This window comes from Salvelinus fontinalis, chromosome 16 (assembly GCF_029448725.1).
Source record: "Salvelinus fontinalis isolate EN_2023a chromosome 16, ASM2944872v1, whole genome shotgun sequence".
Lineage (NCBI taxonomy): Eukaryota > Metazoa > Chordata > Actinopteri > Salmoniformes > Salmonidae > Salvelinus > Salvelinus fontinalis.
Genome location: NC_074680.1, coordinates 44,845,323 through 44,872,530, shown reverse-complemented (window position 1 = coordinate 44,872,530; position 27,208 = coordinate 44,845,323). Strand labels below are relative to the sequence as shown.

At 41.1% G+C, this 27,208-nt stretch overlaps 1 protein-coding gene across 1 annotated transcript in view; it reads right to left on the bottom strand.

The window, feature by feature from the left end:
• Positions 1-8,580: 8,580 nt before the first annotated feature.
• Positions 8,581-27,208, bottom strand: part of snx9a (sorting nexin 9a) — a 31,897-nt gene continuing 13,269 nt past the window's right edge. The window contains exons 8-18 of the mRNA XM_055865524.1: positions 26,084-26,209; positions 24,704-24,821; positions 16,033-16,163; positions 15,446-15,549; positions 15,113-15,216; positions 14,120-14,197; positions 13,780-13,856; positions 13,225-13,314; positions 12,833-12,947; positions 12,664-12,755; positions 8,581-11,303 (exon numbers count right to left, since the gene is read on the bottom strand). Of these exons, the coding sequence (XP_055721499.1) occupies positions 11,256-11,303; positions 12,664-12,755; positions 12,833-12,947; positions 13,225-13,314; positions 13,780-13,856; positions 14,120-14,197; positions 15,113-15,216; positions 15,446-15,549; positions 16,033-16,163; positions 24,704-24,821; positions 26,084-26,209 (1,083 nt within the window). The 3' untranslated portion in view covers positions 8,581-11,255. The remainder of the gene's footprint in view (positions 11,304-12,663; positions 12,756-12,832; positions 12,948-13,224; positions 13,315-13,779; positions 13,857-14,119; positions 14,198-15,112; positions 15,217-15,445; positions 15,550-16,032; positions 16,164-24,703; positions 24,822-26,083; positions 26,210-27,208) is intronic.

The following is a 27,208-nucleotide window of genomic DNA, read 5'->3' as shown; positions in this document are numbered from 1 at the left end:
CCAAGAAAGGATCCTTTGCCCAAGATACTGATGGAAGAACAGCTCAAAGTAGGACATTTTTATTATGATAAATCGTGTTTCTGTCGAAAAATTTTAGTGGCTTAGGACGCCATGTTTTTTGACGTAGCTTCGCTTGGCGCAAACTGTATTGAAAAGTAAGGATAAATTAAAAAATGTAATTCCGCAATTGTATTAAGAATTAAATTGTCTATCAATCCCTGTCCACCCTATATTTTTTAGTCACGTTTATGAGTATTTATGTATAAGAGTAGATCACTGTCTAAGTGGCGCAAGGACATTTTCTGACCAGCTGAGCTACATTTCACATTGTCTAACCATGATTTTGGTGGCTAAATATAAACATTTTCGATCAAACTCTATATGGATTGTGTAATATGATGTTACAGGAGTGTCATCTGAAGAATTCTGAGAAGGTTAGTGAAAAAATTAATATATTTTTGGCGATGTTGACGTTATCGCCCACTTTGGCTAGAATCAATGCTGGGCTGCTATGTGCTATGTGCTATGCTAATATAACGATTTATTGTGTTTTCGCTGTAAGACACTTAGAAAATCTGAAATATTGTCTGTATTCACAGGATCTGTGTCTTTCGATTAGTGTATGCTGTGTATTTTTACGAAATGTTTGATGATTAGTAAGTAGGTAAACACGTTGCTCATAGTAATTATTCTAGTCCATTTGTGACGGTGGGTGCAATTGTAACCTATGCCATCTACCTGAAATATGCACTTTTTTCTAACAAAACCTATCCCATACCATAAATATGTTATCAGACTGTCATCTGATGAGTTTTTTTCTTGGTTAGGGGCTATAAATATCTTAGTTTAGCCGAATTGGTGATAGCTACTGGTGTTGGTGGACAAATAAAAGATGGTGGATTATGCTAATGTGTTTTTAGGTAATAGATGTACATCTTTACATATTGTGTCTTCCCTGTAAAACATTTTAAAAATCGGACATGTTGACTGGATTCACAAGATCTGTGTCTTTCATTAGCTGTATTGGACTTTAATGTGTGAAAGTTAAATATTTAAAAAAAAAAAATTTTTGAATTTCGCGGCACTGGTTTTTCAGTGGGGGTGGGGGGGGAGTGCCGCTAGCGGCACACTCATCCTAGACAGGTTAAACCACTCGAGTGTTGCTTTAGCAATATGCTTAGGGTCATTGTCCTGCTGGAAGGTGAACCTCCGTCCCAGTCTCAATCTCTGGTAGACTGAAACAGGTTTCCCTCAAGAATTTCCCTGTATTTAGCATAAAGCCCAGCTCTGTGGATTGTACGGCTTAAAATGGTCCTATGGACAGATGCTCCAATCTCCGCCGTGGAGCTTTGCAGCTCCTTCAGGATTATCTTTGGTCTCTTTGTTGCCTCTCTGATTAATGCCCTCCTTGCCTGGTCCATGAGTTTTGATGGGCGGCCCTCTCTTGGTAGGTTTGTTGTGGTGCCATATTCTTTACATTTTTTAATAATGGATTTAATAGTGCTCCGTGGGATGTTCAAAGTTTCAGATATTTTTTTATAACCAAACCCTGATCTGTATTTCTCCACAACTTTGTCCCTGACAAGTTTGGAGAGCTCCGTGGTCTTCAAGGTGCAGCTTGCTTGGTGGTGCCCCTTGCTTAGTGGTGTTGCAGACTCTGGGCCTTTCAGAACAGGTGTATATATACTGAGATCATGTGACATTTAGATTGCATACATGTGGACTTTATTTAACTAATTATGTGACTTCTGAAGGTAATTGGTTGCACCAGATCTTATGTAGGGGTTTCATAGTGTTGGGGTTCGTTCCTTGTTCATCATTTGCTTATTGGTGAAATTAGCATTCAGACAATATCTTTAAGTAAATCAATCATTCATTTATGAATGCAATTACAGACAGAAGTTGACAAAGGGAACATAGCACGCATGTTTCCTAGTAAGTTCCGCAAAATAGTAAAGAGTCCAAGTTATTTTATACTGCCTACGTCATTACCTTCTACTCATGAGACCAAGCCCATGCATACACAGCTATACAAAGAATAGTTTCAGTGTTATCTCACTTCATCGATTTTGACTATTTTGTGTATGTCCATTACATGAAATTCAAATAAAAATCTATTTAAATTACAGGTTGTAATGCAACAACATAGGAAAAACAACAAGGGGGATGAATTCTTTTGCAAGGCACTAAAAGCAACTTTCTAAACCATGTTTTTGTTCGTTTCTAGCTCGTTAGCTAGCTAGCTAACGTTAAATTAGCTGGCTATTCAGTTGATATAATCACCATATTATAGCAGACAATGTCTTCACTTTAGCAAATTTGTATTCATTATTACAGGAAAATAAAACTCGCAACAAGATCATTATTTACAAGTTAATGTCGAGCAAATTACAGAAAATAGCTCACGGTTGTGATGACATAAAAGCAGGGCATTCTACATGACTATAGGCTTAACGTTATATCCTAATTTTACTTTGGTGCAGGTCATGTTATCTTCACATTACCGTCTCTGGTAAACACATAAATCAAAGTGTATTTGTCAAATGCACAGGATACATGAGGTATAGTTGGTACAGTGAAATGGTTACTTGCATTATGGAGTCTTTTGTTTAGACATGTAGCTAGCTAGCTAAACAATGAACCATAATCCCAACGCTACTACCATGCATCACTACAGACCCTAGTTCGATCCCGGGCTGTATCACAACCGGCCGTGAATTGGGAGTCCCATAGGGTGGCGCACAAAGGGCAGTGTCGTCCGTGTTAGTGGAGGGTTTGACATGTAGCTAGCTAAGTCAGTTAAGAGCAAATTCTTATTTACAGTGACGCCCTACCCCGGTCATACCCTCCACTAACCCGGACGACACTGCCCTATGTGCGCCACCCTATGGGACTCCCAATTCACGTCCGGTTGTGATACAGCCCGGGATCGAACTAGGGTCTGTAGTGATGCCTCTAGCACTGAAATGCCTTAGACCACTGCACCACCCAGGAGCTCCAACAAACTGGCAGCGCTCGAAACCAACTAGTTTCAATGTTAGCTAGCTAGCTAACATTAGGCTATAACTAGCAATGCAAATGGTTTTCTGAGATACTGTACTAATAATATTACTACACAGATCATCAACTTAACATTAGCTAGCGAGCAAGCCAGCTGACGTAAGCTAGCTAGCTAGCTAATAGTACGCTTTAACTTGCAATGAAAATTACTTTCTTACATAATTAGAAATGTATACTATCTGAAAATGTAGTTAGCTAGACTCTCTTACCCATATACATGGATGGACGCTTCTTCCTCTCCGTCACGAATGCCTTGGATGCCCTTAGTTTGAAGATGTAATCCGCAGACACGGGTAAACAAAAGCCTTCTGTGTGTTCTCTTTTCGACTCCTTCAACTCCTTCCACATCTAGAGTCCAAGATGGCGTAGCAGTCGGACGTGTGTTTGTCTTGTCCCGTCTTGTCCCGCGTAAATAGTCCTCGTATTTTTTGTATACATTGGGTATATATTTTAATTTCACTTTCCATCTTGGAACTGAATATACATTCCCGCAACCCGCCTCACCCAATGCGGTACGGATCTGCTATTTTTTTTATACTTTAGAACCGTAACCCGAATCAGAAGCTAGCCAGATAACTAGCTAGTAGTCAGTTAGCCACTGCTGCGGTCTTCACCCTTAACTCGGACACCAGCCAGCTTCAGCTCGGGCCAATACATGCCAGTCTACAGGCGCGATATCAACCCAGAGAATATAGGACTGCTTTTTCTCTACCACATCACCGGATTCCTGACGCAAGCTCTGGACAATTACACCGGATCATCGTCGCTAGCTAGCTGCAACCAAGTGGCTACTACTGGCTAATACCTCTGTCCCGAAACAAGCACCAGTTAGCCTTGAGCTAGCCTCGAGCTAGGCCCATCTGCCGTCTAGCCGAAGAGGTCTACCTGCAAATTCTTGGGCTACAATACCTCTTTTGCCAATTGGACTGGACCCTTTATTGCCGACACGGAGCCCCGCCGATCCATCACGACTGGTCTGCCGACGTAATTGTCCGAGGTGGTTTCAACAGGCTTTTCCATTGCGACGTTTCTGAATACCCATCTGCTAATTACTAGCTGTCTTATCGGCTGCTATCTAAATAAATATACCGGACAATTTTTTTCTTTTTTTTCTTGGGTCACTATATCTATTTTGCCAATTGGATCGATCCCCTCTACCACACGGAACCCCACTAATCTACCGACGGAAACGAATGAGGTGAAAAAATAAATAATAATAATAATAATTAAAAAAAACAACAAAAAAAACAGACCTCCATCCTATGTTATCTTGCTACCGATACCCAGCTACCCGGCCAGCTGCCTGGATCGCCGTGACCCCAAACAACCTCTACTCACTGGACCCTTATGATCACTCGATTAAGCATGCCTCTCCTTAATGTAAATATGCCTTGTCCATTGCTGTTCTGGTTAGTGTTTATTGGCTTATTTCACTGTAGAGCCTCTAGCCCTGCTCACTATATCTCAAACCTCTCAGTTCCACCACCCACATATGCGATGACATCACCTGGTTTCAATGATGTTTCTAGAGACAATATCTCTCTCATCATCACTCATTACCTAGGTTTACCTCCACTGTATTCACATCCTACCATACCTTTGTCTGTACATTATTCCTTGAAGCTATTTTATCGCCCCCAGAAACTTCCTTTTACTCTCTGTTCTAGACGTTCTAAACGACCAATTCTCATAGCTTTTAGCCGTACCCTTATCCTACTCCTCCTCTGTTCCTCTGGTGATGTAGAGGTGAATCCAGGCCCTGCAGTACCTAGCTCCACTCCTATTCCCCAGGCGATCTCTTTTGATGACTTCTGTAACCGTAATAGCCTTGGTTTCATGCATGTTAACATTAGAAGCCTCCTCCCTAAGTTTGTTTTGTTCACTGCTTTAGCACACTCTGCCAACCCAGATGTTTTAGCCGTGTCTGAATCCTGGCTTAGGAAGACCACCAAAAATTCTGACATTTTCATCCCTAACTACAAGATTTTCAGACAAGATAGAACGGCCAAAGGGGGCGGTGTTGCAATCTACTGCAAGGATTGCCTGCAGAGTTCTGTTTTACTATCCAGGTCTGTTCCGAAACAATTTGAACTCCTACTTTTAAAAATCCACCTCTCTAAAAACAAGTCTCTCACTGTTGCCGCCTGCTATAGACCACCCTCTGCCCCCAGCTGTGCTCTGGACACCATATGTGAACTGATTGCCCCCCATCTATCTTCAGAGCTTGTGCTGCTAGGCGACCTAAATTGGAACATGCTTAACACCCCAGCCATCCTACAATCTAAGCTTGATGCCCTCAATCTCACACAAATTATCAATGAACCTACCAGATATCACCCCAATTCCGTAAACACGGGTACCCTCATAGATATCATCCTAACCAACTTGCCCTCCAAATACACCTCTGCTGTTTTCAACCAAGATCTCAGCGATCACTGCCTCATTGCCTGTATCCGTAATGGGTCAGCGATCAAACGACCTCCACTCATCACTGTCAAACGCTCCCTGAAACACTTCAGCGAGCAGGCCTTTCTAATCGACCTGGCCGAGGTATCCGGGAAGGATATTGATCTCATCCCGTCAGTAGAGGATGCCTGGATATTTTTTTTAAATGCCTTCCTCACCATCTTGAATAAGCGTGCCCCATTCAAGAAATTTAGAACCAGAAACAGATATAGCCCTTAGCCGTTCTCTCCTGAACTGACTGCCCTTAACCAACAGAAAAACATCCTATGGCGTTCTGCATTAGCATCGAACAGCCCCCGTGATATGCACCTTTTCAGGGAAGCTAGAAACCAGTATACACAGGCAGTTAGAAAAGCCAAGGCTAGCTTTTTCAAGCAGAAATGTGCTTCCTGCAACACAAACTCAAAAAAGTTCTGGGACACTGTAAAGTCCATGGAGAATAAGAACACCTCCTCCCAGCTTCCAACTGCACTGAAGATAGGAAATACTGTCACCACCGACAAATCCACTATAATTGAGAATTTCAATAAGCATTTTTCTACGGCTGGCCATGCTTTCCACCTGGCTACCCCTACCCCGGTCAACAGCACTGCCCTCCCCTCTGCTACTCGCCCAAGCCTTCCCCACTTCTCTTTCTCCCAAATACAGTCAGCTGATGTTCTGAAAGAGCTGCAAAATCTGGACCCTTACAAATCAGCCGGGCTAGATAATCTGGACCCTTTCTTTCTAAAACTATCTGCTGAAATTGTTGCCACCCCTATTACCAGCCTTTTCAACCTCTCTTTCGTGTCGTCTGAGATTCCCAAAGATTGGAAAGCAGCTGCGGTTATCCCCCTCTTCAAAGGGGGAGACACTCTAGACCCAAACTGCTACAGACCTATATCTATCCTACCCTGCCTTTCTAAGGTCTTCGAAAGCCAAGTCAACAAACAGATTACCGACCATCTCGAATCCCACCATACCTTCTCCGCTATGCAATCTGGTTTCAGAGCTGGTCATGGGTGCACCTCAGCCACGCTCAAGGTCATAAACGATATCTTAACCGCTATCGATAGGAAACAGTACTGTGCAGCCATATTCATTGACCTGGCCAAGGCTTTTGACTCTGTCAATCACCACATCCTCATCGGCAGACTCGACAGCCTTGGTTTCTCTAATGATTGCCTCGCCTGGTTCACCAACTACTTCTCTGATCGAGTTCAGTGTGTCAAATCGGAGGGTCTGTTGTCCGGACCTCTGGCAGTCTCTATGGGGGTGCCACAGGGTTCAATTCTTGGACCGACTCTCTTCTCTGTATACATCAATGATGTCGCTCTTGCTGCTGGTGAGTCTCTGATCCACCTCTACGCAGACGACACTATTCTGTATACTTCTGGCCCTTCTTTTGACACTGTGTTAACAACCCTCCAGGCGAGCTTCAATGCCATACAACTCTCCTTCCGTGGCCTCCAATTGCTCTTAAATACAAGTAAAACTAAATGCATGCTCTTCAACCGATCGCTGCCTGCACCTGCCCGCCTGTCCAACATCACTACTCTGGACGGCTCTGACTTAGAATATGTGGACAACTACAAATACCTAGGTGTCTGGTTAGACTGTAAACTCTCCTTCCAGACTCACATCAAGCATCTCCAATCCAAAGTTAAATCTAGAATCGGCTTCCTATTCCGCAACAAAGCATCCTTCACTCATGCTGCCAAACATACCCTTGTAAAACTGACCATCCTACCAATCCTCGACTTCGGTGATGTCATTTACAAAATAGCCTCCAAAACCCTACTCAATAAATTGGATGCAGTCTATCACAGTGCCATCCGTTTTGTCACCAAAGCCCCATATACTACCCACCACTGCGACCTGTACGCTCTCGTTGGCTGGCCCTCGCTTCACACTCGTCGCCAAACCCACTGGCTCCAGGTCATCTACAAGACCCTGCTAGGTAAAGTCCCCCCTTATCTCAGCTCGCTGGTCACCATAGCAACGCCCACCCGTAGCACGCGCTCCAGCAGGTATATCTCTCTGGTCACCCCCAAAACCAATTCTTCCTTTGGCCGCCTCTCCTTCCAGTTCTCTGCTGCCAATGATTGGAACGAACTACAAAAATCTCTGAAACTGGAAACACTTATCTCCCTCACTAGCTTTAAGCACCAGCTTTCAGAGCAGCTCATAGATTACTGCACCTGTACATAGCCCATCTATAATTTAGCCCAAACAACTACCTCTTTACCTACTGTATTTATTTATTTTGCTCCTTTGCACCCCATTATTTCTATCTCTACTTTGCACCTTCTTCCACTGCAAACCAACCATTCCAGTGTTTTTTTTACTTACTATATTGTATTTACTTCGCCACCATTTTCACTGTATTATTGACTGTATGTTTGTTTTACTCCATGTGTAACTATGTGTTGTTGTATGTGTCGAACTGCTTTGCTTTATCTTGGCCAGGTCGCAATTGTAAATGAGAACGTGTTCTCAATTTGCCTACCTGGTTAAATAAAGGTGAAATAAAAAATATTTGCAATCAAATGCCAGAGTATTCTGCTACTCCTTAAGCTATCAGACTGTGCTTCCACCGGGCATTACACTGACTTCAAAACTTGGTCAACTTCTTCCGTGACAACTTCAGAAGACTCTACAATGTCTGGTTCAATTAAAATGTTTTTACCTAAAAAAAGCGATTTCCTCATTGTCTGATTTAATTTAGTCCTAGAGAGAGTCAGCAGGGCACGATCGTTCTCCAGAAAGAGGAGAGCATTAGCAACACTTTTTCAGTTATTTGTGATATCGTTCAAAAAAATCTGTGATCGAAAGGATTAGCTACACATACTGAGCAGCTCATGTTGGAGACAGAAGCCTGCTACATGGCAGACCAATCCCAACTCATCTCTCAGCATGTCCCACCCATCCATTATCTCAGCCAATCATGGTCTTTTTCCATGGCTAAACCAACTGGGCGTGTAATTTATTAAGGCACATGAAAGATCACATGTTAGAGACAGAAGCGTGCTACATGTGCCTCTCGGCACGTCCAGCCCAAACCAAATAGGCTCGTAATTTAAAACATTTTATTTTGTATTTACAGATGGCATACAAGTTTTTAATTAAGGCACATTAACGGTGACATGTTTCAGAAGGCATTTCTATCAAAAAATGTATGTTTATGCTCAAATGCCTCTCCTGTGAAGTAGTGACGTGTGACATGAACCAAGTGTCCTGAAACGAGTCACAAATATAGATAACGTGTTCCCTTCATCAATGTTTATTTCATATTTGGTCCTAATTCAAAAGCACAGCCTCACTCTCCAAGCACAGAGAGAGACATCTGAGGTATCATAGGTACACTTCAACTGTTAGAGACGGAATCTAAAACAAAAATCCAGAAAATCACATTGTATGATTTTTAAGTAATTCATTTGCATTTTATTGCATGACATAAGTATTTGATACATCAGAAAAGCAGAACTTAATATACTTAATACCCTCTTCAACATATATATTAACGAATTGGCGAAGTCACTAGAACAGTCTGCAGCACCCGGTCTCACCCTACTAGAATCTGAAGTCAAATGTCTACTGTTTGCTGATGATCTGGTGCTTCTGTCACCAATCAAGGAGGGCCTACAGCAGCACCTAGATCTACTGCACAGATTCTGTCAGATCTGGGCCCTGACAGTCATTCTCAGTAAGACAAAAATAAATGATCAAAAAAGGTCCAGCTGCCAGGACCACAAATACAAATTCCATCTAGACACCCTAGAGCACACAGAAAACTATACATACCTCGGCCTAAACGTCAGCGCCTCAGGTAACTTCCACAAATCTGTGAACGATCTGAGAGACAAGGCAAGAAGGGCCTTCTATGCCATCAAAAGGAACATAAAATTTGACATTCCAATTAGGATCTGGCCAAAAATACTTGAATCAGTTATAGAACCCATTGCCCTTTATGGTTGTGAAGTCTGAGTCCGCTCACCAACCAAGAATTCACAAAATGGGACAAACATCCAAATGAGACTCTGCATGCATTTGTACAACGTAAAACACCAAATAACGCACGCAGAGTAGAATTAGGCCGATACCCGCTAATTATCAAAATCCAGAAAAGAGCAGTTAAATTCTACAAAGGAAGCAATTCCCAAACCTTCCATAACAAAGCCATCACCTACAGAGAGATGAACCTGAAGAAGAGTCCCCTAAGCAAGCTGGTCCTGGGGCTCTGTTCACAAACACACCCCACAGAGTCCCAGGACAGCAACACAATTAGACCCAACCAAATCATGAGAAAACAAAAAGATAATTACTTGACACATTGGAAAGAATTAACAAAAAAATGAGCAAACTAAAATGCTATTAGCCCTAAACAGAGAGTACACAGTGGCAGAATACCTGACCACTGTGACTTACCCAAACTTAAGGAAAGCTTTGACTATGTACAGACTCAGTGAGCATAGCCTTGCTATTGAGAGGCCACCCTAGGCAGACCTGGCTCTCAAGAGAAGACAGGCTATGTGCACACTGCCCACAAAATGAGGTGGAGACTGACCTGCACTTGTAAAGAACAAACACCATTGTAAATACAACCCATATTCAGGTTTATTTATTTTCCCTTGTGTACTTTAACTATTTGCACATTGTTAAAACACTGTATATAGACATAATATGACATTTGAAATGGAACCTCTGTGGAACTTTTGTGAGTGTAATGTTTACTGTTCATTTATTGTTTATTTCACTTTTGTTTATTATCTACTTTACTTGCTTTGATAAAATTAAGGTATGCTTCCCATGACAACAAAGCATCTTGAATTGAATTGAGAGAGAGAATTCAGATAGATGGATGAGCAATCTTTCGTGTTGCATGGGGAGTGTGTGAGTTGTTCTATACATGAGGGCATACAGAGTGGTCAAATTGCTTCGTGAGTATGTGTGAAGGGAGGAAGGGAAAACACTGCCAGCAGTGTGCTTGCTTGAGGGGGAGGAGAATGGGGTGGCAGAGTATGTGACATCACATGATCTTTCTGTCTCGGTCTTTCTCCGTCTCCCCTCTCTTCATCTCTCTTCCTCTCTCTCTCACTGTCTCCTCTCTTCCCCTCTCTCTCTCTTTGTCTCCTCTCTTCCTTTCTCTCTCGCTTTGTCTCCCCCATTCTCTCTCTCTCTCTCTCTTTGTCTCCTCTATTCTCTCTCTCTTTGTCTCCTCTATTCTCTCTCTCTCTCTCTCTCTCTCTCTTTCTCCCCTCTCTAAATCACATTATCCAGAATAAGAATAATAAAACAAAGCGAAAACATCCAACCAAAGTAAACATTAAATATAAACATTTCATATATCTATATTATAAATAAAAGAGATATTGCATAATTAGAGGGTTATGAAACAACATTTAACATATTGTTCTGCACTGTAATATTAAAATATAACATCATTATGTTTAACTCCTCGTGTAGTTAATTAAAAGGCACAGGGTGACACTGTCTTCCAACTACATCATCCAGACACCAGTCCAGTTAAAGGCACAGGGTGACACTGTCTTCCAACTACATCATCCAGACACCAGTCCAGTTAAAGGCACAGGGTGACACTGTCTTCCAACTACATCATCCAGACACCAGTCCAGTTAAAGGCACAGGGTGACACTGTCTTCCAACTACATCATCCAGAACCCCAGTCCATCCTGTTTAAAGTTGTTGGTCCACGAAGCAGAAGGGAGAAGAACAAGGTGTGTTTCCTTTTAAAGGTTGGTAAACTGGCCCAGGGTTTGCTTCAGCTTCTCAGCAATCTGACCAATGAGAAGAAAACGACATTAACCATCATGCAACAGGAGATAACTACATTAACCAGAGCATGTATCTACAGTATTACTCTTTAGACTTGTGTGATATAGAGCATATGGCTGTCTTTCAAAACTATGATGTCTAATCTAAACATATGATTCTTTCAAAACATCATGAAACACAATAACCCCCCCCTCTCTCTTACCGTTTCATAGAACCCTCTATCTCTCTTACCCCCTTTACCGTTTCATAGAACTCTCTCTCTCTCTTGCCCCCTTTACCGTTTCATAGAACTCTCTCTCTCTTACCCCCCCTTACAGTTTCATAGAACTCTCTCTCGTACCCCCCCTTACCGTTTCATAGAACTCTCTCTCTCTTACCCCCCCTTACCGTTTCATAGAACTCTCTCTCTCTCTTAACCCCCCTTACCGTTTCATAGAACTCTCTCTCTTGCCCCCTTTACCGTTTCATAGAACTCTCTCTCTTACCCCCCTTGCCGTTTCATAGAACCCTCTCTCTCTTACCCCCCCTTACCGTTTCATAGAACCCCCTCTCTCTTACCCCCTTACCGTTTCATAGAACCCTCTCTCTCTTACCCCCCCTTACCGTTTCATAGAACCCTCTCTCTCTTACCCCCCCTTACCGTTTCATAGAACCCCCTCTCTCTTACCCCCCTTACCGTTTCATAGAACCCCCTCTCTCTTACCCCCCTTACCGTTTCATAGAACCCCCTCTCTCTTACCCCCCTTACCGTTTCATAGAACCCTCTCTCTCTTACCCCCCCTTACCGTTTCATAGAACCCTCTATCTCTTACCCCCCTTACCGTTTCATAGAACTCTCTCTCTCTTGCCCCCCCCTTACCGTTTCATAGAACCCTCTATCTCTTACCCCCCTTACCGTTTCATAGAACTCTCTCTCTTACCCGCCTTACTGTTTCATAGAACTCTCTCTCTTACCCCCCTTACCGTTTCATAGAACTCTCTCTCTCTCTTACCCCCCTTACCGTTTCATAGAACTCTCTCTCTAACCCCCCTTACCGTTTCATAGAACCCTCTATCTCTTACCCCCCTTACCGTTTCATAGAACCCTCTCTCTCTTACCCCCCTTACCGTTTCATAGAACCCTCTCTCTCTTACCCCCTTACCGTTTCATAGAACTCTCTCTCTCTTACCCCCTTACCGTTTCATAGAACTCTCTCTCTCTCTTACCCCCCTTACCGTTTCATAGAACTCTCTCTCTTACCCGCCTTACCGTTTCACAGAACTCTCTCTCTCTCTCTTACCCCCCTTACCGTTTCATAGAACCCTCTCTCTCTTGCCCCCCTTACCGTTTCATAGAACCCTCTCTCTCTTACCCCCCCTTACCGTTTCATAGAACCTGATCTGTTCTTCCAGGTAGAGCTGCATGACTCTGTTGTAGTCATAGATACGGTTGCTATGGAAGTGGTTCATCTCAGCTGTATGGAAACACAGATGGCAGGTAAGAGATTGTGTTACACAGGTGAACATGTGTGTGTGTGTCTGTGTGTGTTACCTTGTAGTGAGTAGCACATGATGCTGGTGCGTTTGGCCATGGTCACTTTATCCTGTGTGGTGATCTTCCCTGCTGCCACCATCTTATCCCCTTCCCTCACCTTCTCTATAGCCGCCTACACAGATAGACAGAGACAGACAGAGACAGACAGAGACAGACAGAGACAGACAGAGACAGACAGACAGACAGACAGACAGACAGACAGACAGACGACAGACAGACACACTTGATTTAGCTTAACCAGCTCTCCTGGAGAGCGGAGTGTGTACTTTTAGGACTATTCCATTGGTTTTACTGTTACGGACCAGCTTCGACTTAGTTGTGATCTGACGTGTATCAGGCTACAATACTTAATAATACTTGACAGTAGTAGAGTAGTATCTGTCGTGTACCTTGTGTACTCCGATAGTATCAGGCAAGCAGCCTAGCAGCCCTTTGTATTCGTTGTTGGTTTCCATCAGGAAATGAAGGTCTTTTCTCGGCTGGAAAAAATATACATCACAACAGTTTATTTTCACTCAGGGTCTGTAGTTCGACCTTCAGAGACAATGAGAGAGAGAGTCAGACGTAGAGAGAGAGAGAAGGGGGGTGGATAGTAGAGAGAGAGAGAGAGAGAGAGTGGGAGACAGGGAGAGAATGAGAGAGATAGAGGTAGAGGGAGAGAGAGAGAGAAGGGGGGTGGATAGTAGAGAGAGAGAGAGAGAGAGAGTGGGAGACAGGGAGAGAATGAGAGAGATAGAGGTAGAGGGAGAGAGAGAGAGAAGGGGGGTGGATAGTAGAGAGAGAGAGAGAGAGAGAGAGTGGGAGAGAGAGAAAGAGGGGGCTGGATGGAGAGAGAGAGAGAATGTATTGAAAAGGAAGGAAGGAGGGAGAGAGACGAACAGGAAACGCCTCAAGGACAGGAAGAACATAGGTTATCTATGTGTGTGTGTGTGTGTGTGTGTTACCTGCTCAGCTACGATCTGTGAGATCTCCTCGTATGTTTTCCCTGCAGCTGTGAGAGCATCTGTGAGTGTGGCCTCTCCTACACCACACACACACACACACACACACACACACACACACACACACACACACACACACACACACACACACACACACACACACACACACACACACACACACACACACACACACACACACACACACACACACACACACACACACACACACACACACACACACACGCGACAGAGACCCAATTGATCATGGTGTACAGTTTAGTGACAGTACCATGACAGCAGCCAGCACCACAGAGCGTAAGTCTTCATAGGAGTCAGTCAGTACCTGTATAGCCACTGGTGTTGAAGACCGATGACAGGTTCTGAAAGGCTTTTCCAATCTTCTGGTACTCCTTACGCAGAGCTGAACACATCACACACACCTGGTTCAATGCAGTACGACTTGGAGGGAGTTGTAGTTTTAACAAAGTATGGCTAGGAGGGAGTTGTAGTTTTAACAAAGTATTGCTAGGAGGGAGTTGTAGTTTTAACAAAGTATGGCTAGGCGGGAGTTGTAGTTTTAACAAAGTATGGCTAGGAGGGAGTTGTAGTTTTAACAAAGTATGGCTAGGAGGGAGTTGTAGTTTTAACAAAGTATTGCTAGGCGGGAGTTGTAGTTTTAACAAAGTATTGCTAGGCGGGAGTTGTAGTTTTAACAAAGTATGGCTAGGCGGGAGTTGTAGTTTTAACAAAGTATGGCTAGGCGGGAGTTGTAGTTTTAACAAAGTATGGCTAGGCGGGAGTTGTAGTTTTACCAAAGTATTGCTAGGCGGGAGTTGTAGTTTTAACAAAGTATGACTAGGAGGGAGTTGTAGTTTTAACAAAGTATGGCTAGGCGGGAGTTGTAGTTTTAACAAAGTATGGCTAGGCGGGAGTTGTAGTTTTAACAAAGTATTGCTAGGCGGGAGTTGTAGTTTTAACAAAGTATGACTAGGAGGGAGTTGTAGTTTTAACAAAGTATGGCTAGTAGGGAGTTGTAGTTTTAACAAAGTATGGGTAGGAGGGAGTTGTAGTTTTAACAAAGTATGGCTAGGAGGGAGTTGTAGTTTTAACAAAGTATGGCTAGGAGGGAGTTGTAGTTTTAACAAAGTATGGCTAGTAGGGAGTTGTAGTTTTAACAAAGTAGGGTTAGAGTTGAGACTGGGTGTGGACATGTAGCTAGGGAGTTTTCAGAGAGGAGCGTAGGTGGAAGGGAGTCCCTTGTGTGTGTGTGTGTTCCTCACTACCTGTGCAGCGTTTCCAGTGTATGTGTGTGTGTGTGTGTGTGTGCGCTCCTCACGGCCTGTGCAGCGTTTCCAGTGTATGTTCCCAACGTTCAGCAGGTCTTTAACTCCATCATCCATCTCCTTAGTGAACCTACTGAACAACTCACACTTCTGCTCCCTACACACACACACACACACACACACACACACACACACACACACACACACACACACACACACACACACACACACACACACACACACACACACACACATACACACATACATACATACATACATACATACACACACACACACAGCCAGATAAGAACCAATGTCAAATACGCATCTGAAATCTGTGTGTGTGTGTATGTGTGTGTGTGTGTGTATCTATCTACCATACGTACACTTCTATGATGTCTAACTCAGGAGCTTCAGGGTCGATGGTGGAGAAGACCATTGGTCCAACACACTCATCCTTCTCTGCTCTCCTCTTCCCGGTCTTCCACTCCTGACCACACACAGACAGAGAGAGTGAGGGACTGCACGAGTGTGTGTGTATATATGTGTGTGTGTGTGTATATGTGTGTGTGTGTATATATGTGTGTGTGTGTATATATGTGTGTGTGTGTGTGTGTGTATGTATATATGTGTGTGTGTGTGTATATATGTGTGTGTGTATATGTGTGTGTGTATGTGTGTGTGTATGTGTGTGTGTGTATGTGTGTGTGTGTGTGTGTGTGTGTGTATATATTTGTGTGTGTTTATATATGTGTGTGTGTGTATATATGTGTGTGTGTGTATATGTGTGTGTGTATATGTGTGTGTGTGTATATATATATATATATGTGTGTGTATATGTGTGTGTGTGTGTGTGTGTATATGTGTGTGTATATATGTGTGTGTGTGTATATATGTGTGTGTGTGTATATATGTGTGTGTATATATGTGTGTGTGTATGTGTGTGTGTATGTGTGTGTGTATGTGTGTGTACCTTCTCGTCTCTGTACGTGAGGAAGAGTTGAAAGACGTCACTGTTGGAGACGACAGGATGTCGACACATACGACACATCCAGCCCTGAAGTCTCTCCATCCTCATCTTGATAAACTCCTCCTCAAAACGACCTGACAAGATGAAGGAATGGATATCACATTAACATTGTATTTGACGACCACTCTTCTGCAGATGACCTGGTTGAACTAATTGGTGCTTGGCCACGCCACCTGTTCTCACTTAATAACTTGTATGCCATCTGTAAATACAAATAAAAATGTTAAGTTAGGAGCCTAGTTGGTTTAGCCACGGAAAAAGCTAGCAACCTTTCCGCTAGCCATGATTGGTTGAGATAATGAGTGGGCTGGACATGCAGAGAGATGAGTTCCGATTGGTCTGCCATACAGCCCGCTTCTATCTATTTGAGCTGGTCAGTATGTCTAGGTAATCCTGTCTAACGCATATTTAAAACATATATATATCTCGTAGTATAACTGCGTTAGTGTTGCTCTCCACTTTCTGGAGGACCGAGTTTTGAAATCAGTGGAATTAGAGTCTGATAGCTAAGGAGATGGATAGAACACCTGTCTCTGGATTACATCTTCAAACTAAGGGCATCCAAGGCATCCGTGATAGAGGGAGAAGCGTCCATCCATGTATACGGGTAAGAGAGTATTAGGATCTGGCTAAAAATACTTGTATCAGTCATAGAGCCTATCGCCCTTTATGGTTGTGAGGTCTGGGGTCCGCTCACCAACCAAGATTTCACAAAATGGGGCAAACACCAAATTGAGACTCTGCATGCAGAATTCTGCTAAAATATCCTCCATGTACAACGTAGAACACCAAATAATGCATGCAGAGCAGAATTAGGCCGATACCCACTAATTATCAAAATCCAGAAAAAAGACTTTAAATTCTACAACCACCTAAAAGGAAGCGATTCCCAAACCTTCCATAACAAAGCCATCACCTACAGAGAGATGAACCTGGAGAAGAGTCCCCTAAGCAAGCTGGTCCTAGGGCTCTGTTCACAAACACAAACACACCCCACAGAGCCCCAGGACAACAGCACAATTAGACCCAACCAAATCATGAGAAAACAAAAAGATAATTACTTGACACATTGGAAAGAATTAACAAAAAAACAGAGCAAACTAGAATGCTATTTGGCCCTAAACAGAGAGTACACAGTGGCAGAATACCTGACCACTGTGACTGACCCAAACTTAAGGAAAGCTTTGACTATGTACAGACTCAGTGAGCATAGCCTTGCTATTGAGAAAGGCCGCTGTAGGCAGACATGGCTCTCAAGAGAAGACAGGCTATGTGCACACTGCCCACAAAATGAGGTGGAAACCGAGCTGCACTTCCTAACCTCCTGCCCAATGTATGACCATATTAGAGACACATATTTCCCTCAGATCACACAGATCCACAAAGAATTCGAAAACAAATCCAATTTTGATAAACTCCCATATCTACTGGGTGAAATTCCACAGTGTTCCATCACAGCAGCAAGATTTGTGACCTGTTGCCACAAGAAAAGGGCAACCAGTGAAGAACAAACACCATTGTAAATACAACCCATATTTATGCTTACTTATTTTAACTTGTGTGCTTTAACCATTTGTACATTGTTACAACACTGTATATATATAATATGACATTTGTAATGTCTTTATTGTTTTGAAACTTCTGTATGTGTAATGTTTACTGTTAATTTGTATTGTTTGTTTCACTTTTGTGTATTGTCTACCTCACTTGCTTTGGCAATGTTAACACATGTTTCCCGTGCCAATAAAGCCCCTTGAATTGAATTGAATTGAGTCTAGCTTGTTACATTTTCAGATATGACACGTTTCAAAATTTTGTCAGAAAGTCGTATTCATTTCATGTTAAAGAGTACTGTCAGCTAACGTTAGCTGGCTGGCTAGCTAACATTACATGTATGATCTGTGTAGTAATATTATTCGCATCTCAGAGCCATTTGCTTCGCTAGTTATAGCCTAATGTTAGCTAGTTAACATTGAACCTGGTGTGTTAGCTACGTGCAGATTGATGCAGGGTAGGAATACCATGAGTTGGGATTATGGTTCATTGCTAAACAGCGTGCCATTTTCCTTTCTGTTTTCCACGAGTTTGCTTCTTACTCCGGAACCTTCTAAACGTGCCTGGATGTGCGTATGTTCCTCAGCTTTCGGGACTATAAAATTGTGATTTCCTCTATTATACTTATGCTAAAAATGTTTTTATATTATACTGATCCATTTACTTTAAGTTCATATTCTTATATTTCTTATTGTTGTCGTATTGTCCAGAAGGAACCTGCAGGTAAGCAGGTTGGACGATGTTATACCAAGCATATCCCGTATCTACGGACTAATAAAACCCGGGAAACTTTTTCTGTTATATTACGGGAGTGTTTAAATGTAAGTGCTCTTGCTAAACATGTATTATGCTTCCACATTTCTAGTCTTAGTTATGACACCCCTTTGATGATATTCATGTCCTCAGTTTGTTATGCCATGTGCTCTACTGTTTCAGCTCATGTTTGTCAGTGTCCTGCTTATTACGTGTTACTGTTAAACCCATTTCCTTCCTGTTAAACCCATTTCCTTCCTGTTAAACCCATTTCCTTCCTGTTAAACCCATTTCCTTCCTGTTAGTTACATGTTACTGTTAAACCCATTTCCTTCCTGTTAAACCCATTTCCTTCCTGTTAATTACATGTTCCCGTTAAACCCATTTCCTTCCTGTTAAACCCATTTCCTTCCTGTTAAACCCATTTCCTTCCTGTTAATTACATGTTACTGTTAAACCTATTTCCTTCCTGTTAATTACATGTTACTGTTAAACCCATTTCCTTCCTGTTAAACCCATTTTCTTCCTGTTAATTACATGTTCCTGTTAAACCCATTTCCTTCCTGTTAAACCAATTTCCTTCCTGTTAAACCCATTTCCTTCCTGTTAATTACATGTTCCTGTTAAACCCATTCCCTTCCTGTTAATTACATGTTACTGTTAAACCCATTTCCTTCCTGTTAATTACATGTTACTGTTAAACCCATTTCCTTCCTGTTAATTACATGTTACTGTTTAACCCATTTCCTTCCTGTTAAACCCATTTCCTTCCTGTTAATTACATGTTACTGTTAAACCCATTTCCTTCCTGTTAAACCCATTTCCTTCCTGTTAATTACATGTTCCTGTTAAACCCATTTCCTTCCTGTTAAACCCATTTCCTTCCTGTTAAACCCATTTCCTTCCTGTTAATTACATGTTACTGTTAAACCCATTTCCTTCCTGTTAAACCCATTTCCTTCCTGTTAAACCCATTTCCTTCCTGTTAATTACATGTTACTGTTAAACCCATTTCCTTCCTGTTAATTACATGTTACTGTTAAACCCATTTCCTTCCTGTTAAACCCATTTCTTTCCTGTTAATTACTTGTTACTATTAAACCCATTTCCTTCCTGTTAAACCCATTTCCTTCCTGTTAATTACATGTTCCCGTTAAACCCATTTCCTTCCTGTTAAACCCATTTCCTTCCTGTTAATTACATGTTACTGTTAAACCCATTTCCTTCCTGTTAATTACATGTTACTGTTAAACCCATTTCCTTCCTGTTAAACCCATTTCCTTCCTGTTAATTACATGTTACTGTTAAACCCATTTCCTTCCTGTTAAACCCATTTCCTTCCTGTTAATTACATGTTACTGTTAAACCCATTTCCTTCCTGTTAATTACATGTTCCTGTTAAACCCATTTCCTTCCTGTTAATTACATGTTCCTGTTAAACCCATTTCCTTCCTGTTAAACCCATTTCCTTCCTGTTAATTACATGTTACTGTTAAACCCATTTCCTTCCTGTTAAACCCATTTCCTTCCTGTTAAACCCATTTCCTTCCTGTTAATTACATGTTACTGTTAAACCCATTTCCTTCCTGTTAATTACATGTTCCTGTTAAACCCATTTCCTTCCTGTTAAACCCATTTCCTTCCTGTTAATTACATGTTACTGTTAAACCCATTTCCTTCCTGTTAATTACATGTTACTGTTAAACCCATTTCCTTCCTGTTAAACCCATTTCCTTCCTGTTAAACCCATTTCCTTCCTGTTAATTACATGTTACTGTTAAACCCATTTCCTTCCTGTTAATTACATGTTCCTGTTAAACCCATTTCCTTCCTGTTAAACCCATTTCCTTCCTGTTAATTACATGTTACTGTTAAACCCATTTCCTTCCTGTTAAACCCATTTCCTTCCTGTTAATTACATGTTCCTGTTAAACCCATTTCCTTCCTGTTAATTACATGTTCCTGTTAAACCCATGTCCTTCCTGTTAAACCCATTTCCTTCCTGTTAAACCCATTTCCTTCCTGTTAATTACATGTTACTGTTAAACCCATTTCCTTCCTGTTAATAACATGTTCCTGTTAAACCAATTTCCTTCCTGTTAATTACATGTTACTGTTAAAACCCATTTCCTTCCTGTTAATTACATGTTACTGTTAAACCCATTTCCTTCCTGTTAAACCCATTTCCTTCCTGTTAAACCCATTTCCTTCCTGTTAATTACATGTTACTGTTAAACCCATTTCCTTCCCGTTAAACCCATTTCCTTCCCGTTAAACCCATTTCCTTCCTGTTAAACCCATTTCCTTCCTGTTAAACCCATTTCCTTCCTGTTAAACCCATGTCCTTCCTGTTAAACCCATTTCCTTCCCGTTAATTACATGTTCCTGTTAAACCCATTTCCTTCCTGTTAAACCCATTTCCTTCCTGTTAATTACATGTTACTGTTAAACCCATTTCCTTCCTGTTAAACCTATTTCCTTCCTGTTAAACCCATTTCCTTCCTGTTAATTACATGTTACTGTTAAACCCATTTCCTTCCTGTTAAACCCATTTCCTTCCTGTTAATTACATGTTCCTGTTAAACCCATTTGCTTCCTGTTAAACCCATTTCCTTCCTGTTAATTACATGTTACTGTTAAACCCATTTCCTTCCCGTTAAACCCATTTCCTTCCTGTTAATTACATGTTCCTGTTAAACCCATTTCCTTCCTGTTAAACCCATTTCCTTCCTGTTAATTACATGTTACTGTTAAACCCATTTCCTTCCCGTTAAACCCATTTCCTTCCCGTTAATTACATGTTACTGTTAAACCCATTTCCTTCCTGTTAAACCCATTTCCTTCCTGTTAATTACATGTTACTGTTAAACCCATTTCCTTCCCGTTAAACCCATTTCCTTCCCGTTAATTACATGTTACTGTTAAACCCATTTCCTTCCTGTTAAACCCATTTCCTTCCTGTTAAACCCATTTCCTTCCTGTTAATTACATGTTACTGTTAAACCCATTTCCTTCCTGTTAAACCCATTTCCTGCCTGTTAATTACATGTTCCTGTTAAACCCATTTCCTTCCTGTTAAACCCATTTCCTTCCTGTTAATTACATGTTACTGTTAAACCCATTTCCTTCCCGTTAAACCCATTTCCTTCCCGTTAATTACATGTTACTGTTAAACCCATTTCCTTCCTGTTAAACCCATTTCCTTCCTGTTAATTACATGTTACTGTTAAACCCATTTCCTTCCTGTTAAACCCATTTCCTGCCTGTTAATTACATGTTCCTGTTAAACCCATTTCCTTCCTGTTAAACCCATTTCCTTCCTGTTAATTACATGTTACTGTTAAACCCATTTCCTTCCCGTTAAACCCATTTCCTTCCCGTTAATTACATGTTACTGTTAAACCCATTTCCTTCCTGTTAAACCCATTTCCTTCCTGTTAATTACATGTTCCTGTTAAACCCATTTCCTTCCACTTTATCCACCCGGCAGCACTACCTGATCCTTCATACACCCTGAAATGTGTTGTGTCCCTACTAAATCACTACAACCCTACCTCCCGGCCTTACAAGCCAACAACATCCACCATCATATTCTCCTCCCCCTCGGTCTTTGTGTAAAAAATAAAACAGATAATTGGATTAATCTCATCTCCTAATTCATCCACATTTCAATAGACGTACCATAGTGACATTCTGAACCAGTAAATTACAAAACCTCTTTTATACTAAACTTTTATACTTAAACCTTTAATAATAAATGCCATTTAGCAGACACTTTTATCCAACGTGACTTGAATACATTTTGTGTGTATGGGCTGTCAGGGGAATCAAGAACACAGTTAGAGCTCACTAGATGGACATTGTGAACAGGCTCCAATACAGAACTATTTATGACCTCACTAGATGGCCATTGTGAACATTCTTCAATACAGACCTATTAATGACCTCACTAGATGGACATTGTGAACAGGCTCCAATACAGAACTATTTATGACCTGACTAGATGGCCATTGTGAACAGGCTCCAATACAGAACTATTTATGACCTCACTAGATGGCCATTGTGAACAGGCTCCAATACAGAACTATTTATGACCTGACTAGATGGCCATTGTGAACAGGCTCCAATACAGAACTATTTATGACCTGACTAGATGGCCATTGTGAACAGGCTCCAATACAGAACTATTTATGACCTGACTAGATGGCCATTGTGAACAGGCTCCAATACAGAACTATTTATGACCTGACTAGATGGCCATTGTGAACAGGCTCCAATACAGAACTATTTATGACCTGACTAGATGGCCATTGTGAACAGGCTCCAATACAGAACTATTTATGACCTGACTAGATGGCCATTGTGAACAGGCTCAAATACAGAACTATTTATGACCTGACTAGATGGCCATTGTGAACAGGCTCCAATACAGAACTATTTAAGACCTGACTAGATGGCCATTGTGAACAGGCTCCAATACAGAACTATTTATGACCTGACTAGATGGCCATTGTGAACAGGCTCCAATACAGACCTATTTATGACCTGACTAGATGGCCATTGTGAACAGGCTCCAATACAGAACTATTTATGACCTGACTAGATGGCCATTGTGAACATTCTTCAATACAGAACTATTTACGACCTCACTAGATGGCCATTGTGAACAGGCTCCAATACAGAACTATTTATGACCTCACTAGATGGCCATTGTGAACATTCTTCAATACAGACCTATTAATGACCTCACTAGATGGCCATTGTGAACAGGCTCCAATACAGAACTATTTATGACCTGACTAGATGGCCATTGTGAACAGAATCCAATACAGAACTATTTAGGACCTGACTAGATGGCCATTGTGAACAGGCTCCAATACAGAACTATTTATGACCTGACTAGATGGCCATTGTGAACAGGCTCCAATACAGAACTATTTATGACCTGAATAGATGGCCATTGTGAACAGGCTCCAATACAGAACTATTTATGACCTGACTAGATGGCCATTGTGAACAGAATCCAATACAGAACTATTTATGACCTGACTAGATGGCAATCGTGAACAGGCTCCAATACAGAACTATTTATGACCTGACTAGATGGACATCGTGAACAGGCTCCAATACAGAACTATTTATGACCTCACTAGATGGCCATTGTGAACAGGCTCCAATACAGAACTATTTATGTCCGGACTAGATGGCCATTGTGAACAGGCTCCAATACAGAACTATTTATGACCTGACTAGATGGCCATTGTGAACAGGCTCCAATAGAGAACTATTTATGACCTGACTAGATGGCCATTGTGAACAGGCTCCAATACAGAACTATTTATGACCTCACTAGATGGCCATTGTGAACAGGCTCCAATACAGAACTATTTATGACATGACTAGATGGCCATTGTGAACAGGCTCCAATACAGAACTATTTATGACCTCACTAGATGGCCATTGTGAACAGGCTCCAATACAGAACTATTTATGACCTGACTAGATGGCCATTGTGAACAGGCTCCAATACAGAACTATTTATGACCTGACTAGATGGCCATTGTGAACAGGCTCCAATAGAGAACTATTTATGACCTGACTAGATGGCCATTGTGAACAGGCTCCAATACAGAACTATTTATGACCTCACTAGATGGCCATTGTGAACAGGCTCCAATACAGAACTATTTATGACATGACTAGATGGCCATTGTGAACAGGCTCCAATACAGAACTATTTATGACCTGACTAGATGGCCATTGTGAACAGGCTCCAACACAGAACTATTTATGACCTGACTAGATGGCCATTGTGAACCGGCTCCAATACAGAACTATTTATGACCTCACTAGATGGCCATTGTGAACAGGCTCCAATACAGAACTATTTATGTCCGGACTAGATGGCCATTGTGAACAGGCTCCAATACAGAACTATTTATGACCTGACTAGATGGCCATTGTGAACAGGCTCCAATAGAGAACTATTTATGACCTGACTAGATGGCCATTGTGAACAGGCTCCAATACAGAACTATTTATGACCTCACTAGATGGCCATTGTGAACAGGCTCCAATACAGAACTATTTATGACATGACTAGATGGCCATTGTGAACAGGCTCCAATACAGAACTATTTATGACCTCACTAGATGGCCATTGTGAACAGGCTCCAATACATAACTATTTATGCTTGAAGGATGCCTTACATACAGCTCAATACATATTTTCTAAAGCCACGTTTTTTCAGACCACAAGACCTATTCAGGAAAAACTGAGGCGACGGTTGCCATGGAAGCCACTGACCTGTGACTTGTTTGTCAGGCAGCGAGGGGATGGGGATGGCGGAACCAAACTTCTCCAACAGGCGCTCATACAGCCAATCAAAATGCTTATACCTGTGATTAACAGGTCTGTTGGTCGTCTGTAGAAAACACCAAAAGAAGAGTCAGAGAAGTGTGTGTGTGTGTGTGTGTGTGTGTGTGTGTGTGTGTGTGTGTGTGTGTGTATGTGTGTGTGAGCCCCACTGTCTAGTGAGCCCCACCTCTTCAAGGAATACCTAGGATAGGATAAAGCAATCCTTCTGCCCCCCCCCCCCCCCCTTAAAAGATTTAGATGCACTATTGTAAAGTGGCTGTTCCACTGGATGTCATAAGGTGAATGCACCAATTTGTAAGTCGCTCTGGATAAGAGCGTCTGCTAAATTACTTAAATGTAAATGTAAATGTAAATGTGTGTGTGTGTGTGTGTGTGTGTGTGTGTGTGTGTGTGTGTGTGTGTGTGTGTGTGTGTGTGTGTGTGTGTGTGTGTGCTGGGCGATCAACTTATTATGTTTTTGCTTATTAAACACATAAATTGATCGACGTCAGTTCAATTACTTGAATTCCATTTAGTTTGTATTTTTTGTGAGCTCTACGCGCCGTAGAGAAATCAGATCAAGAACAAACTGTGGGCCGCTGGAAGTTATAGTTTTCAACAGAAAATATTAAACTTAGTTCAGGGCAGAAAACGTGGTAATTAACTACAATGCCTATAATCCATTGCGCCTGCCCTGCTCTTCCGGCCCCAGAAAGACACATGAGAGAGAGGAATGTACACAACGAAAATAGTGATATAGACAGTTCGTGAGGTAGCTGTGATTCATATTTGTAGTACTTGGTAATTAAGTACTAGCCGTCTTAAGTAATTAAGTAATTAGCCGCCTCTTGAAAGTATGCCCTATCAACTTCGAAGAACAACTAAATTAGTTTTATCGTCAGACAGCTCTGCAGCATATTAGGTAGCTACTAGCTAGCTAGTTACTATTACATATTAGGTAGCTACTAGATAGCCAGCTAGCTAGTTACTATTACATATTAGGTAGCCAGCTAGCTAGTTACTAGCCTAGCTAAATAGGATGACTTGTTAATGAGGTTAAATGGTTGGCTGCTACTGCCTGAGCAGAGATGATGACAAAAAAATAATTAAATAATAAAAAGTCCTCAAATAAAAACTTAATAAGACAATTGAATGTTCTAAATATTTGGAATTTCTATTAAAATGTAATTTCTATTAAAAAGCTTAAGCATACATTTTTTTTAATACAAATCAAAAATGGAAAAATTATTTATTTTTCACCAAACTGAAACGACCTCAAAGAGCACTAATCGCTCAGCACTAGTGTGTGTGTGTGTGTGTGATACTCACATTGGGTGTGACCTGGTACTCTATGTAACTCTTCAGCCCGTACATCTTAGAGCCTTTTTTAGGATCAGCCACGACACAGTCAAGAGGAGACTGGGGATACAACCACACTGGCCCCACATCTCCCATCTACACACACACACAGACACACACACACACACACACACACACACACACACACACACACACACACACACACACACGACAGAGAGAAACAATTACTACATTGCTATTACCATCTACAGTAGCAGAGTTTTTCCCCCACCCGTAAATGTAATGTTAATGTTAATGTAATGCCTTGTAAATGTAATGTAAATGTAATGCCTTGTAAATGTAATGTAAATGTAATGCAATGTAAAAGTAATTTAAATGTAATTTATTATAATGCACTGTTATGTAAATGTAGAGTAATGTAAAGCAATGTTATCTAAATGTAATGCGAATGTAATACAATGTAATGTAAATGTAATGCCTTGTAAAAGTAATGTAAAAGTAATGTAAAGTAATGTTAATGTAATGTACTGTAAAGCAATGGTAATGTACTGTAAAGTAATGTTAATGTACTGTAAAGTAATGTTAATGTACTGTAATGGTAATGTACTGTAAAGTAATGTTAATGTACTGTAAAGTAATGTTAATGTACTGTAATGTTACTGTAATGTAAAGTAATGTTAATGTACTGTAAAGTAATGTTAATGTACTGTAATGTTACTGTAATGTAAAGTAATGTTAATGTACTGTAAAGTAATGGTAATGTACTGTAAAGTAATGTTACTGTAATGTACAGTAATGTTAATGTAATGTACTGTAAAGTAATGTTAATGTACTGTAAAGTAATGTTAATGTAATGTACTGTAAAGTAATGTTAATGTACTGTAAAGTAATGTTAATGTAATGTACTGTAAAGCAATGGTAATGTACTGTAAAGCAATGTTAATGTAATGTACTGTAAAGTAATGTTAATGTACTGTAAAGCAATGTTAATGTACTGTAATGTTACTGTAATGTAAAGTAATGTTAATGTACTGTAAAGTAATGTTAATGTTATGTACTGTAAAGTAATGTTAATGTAATGTACAGTAATGTTAATGTAATGTACAGTAATGTTAATGTAATGTACTGTAAAGT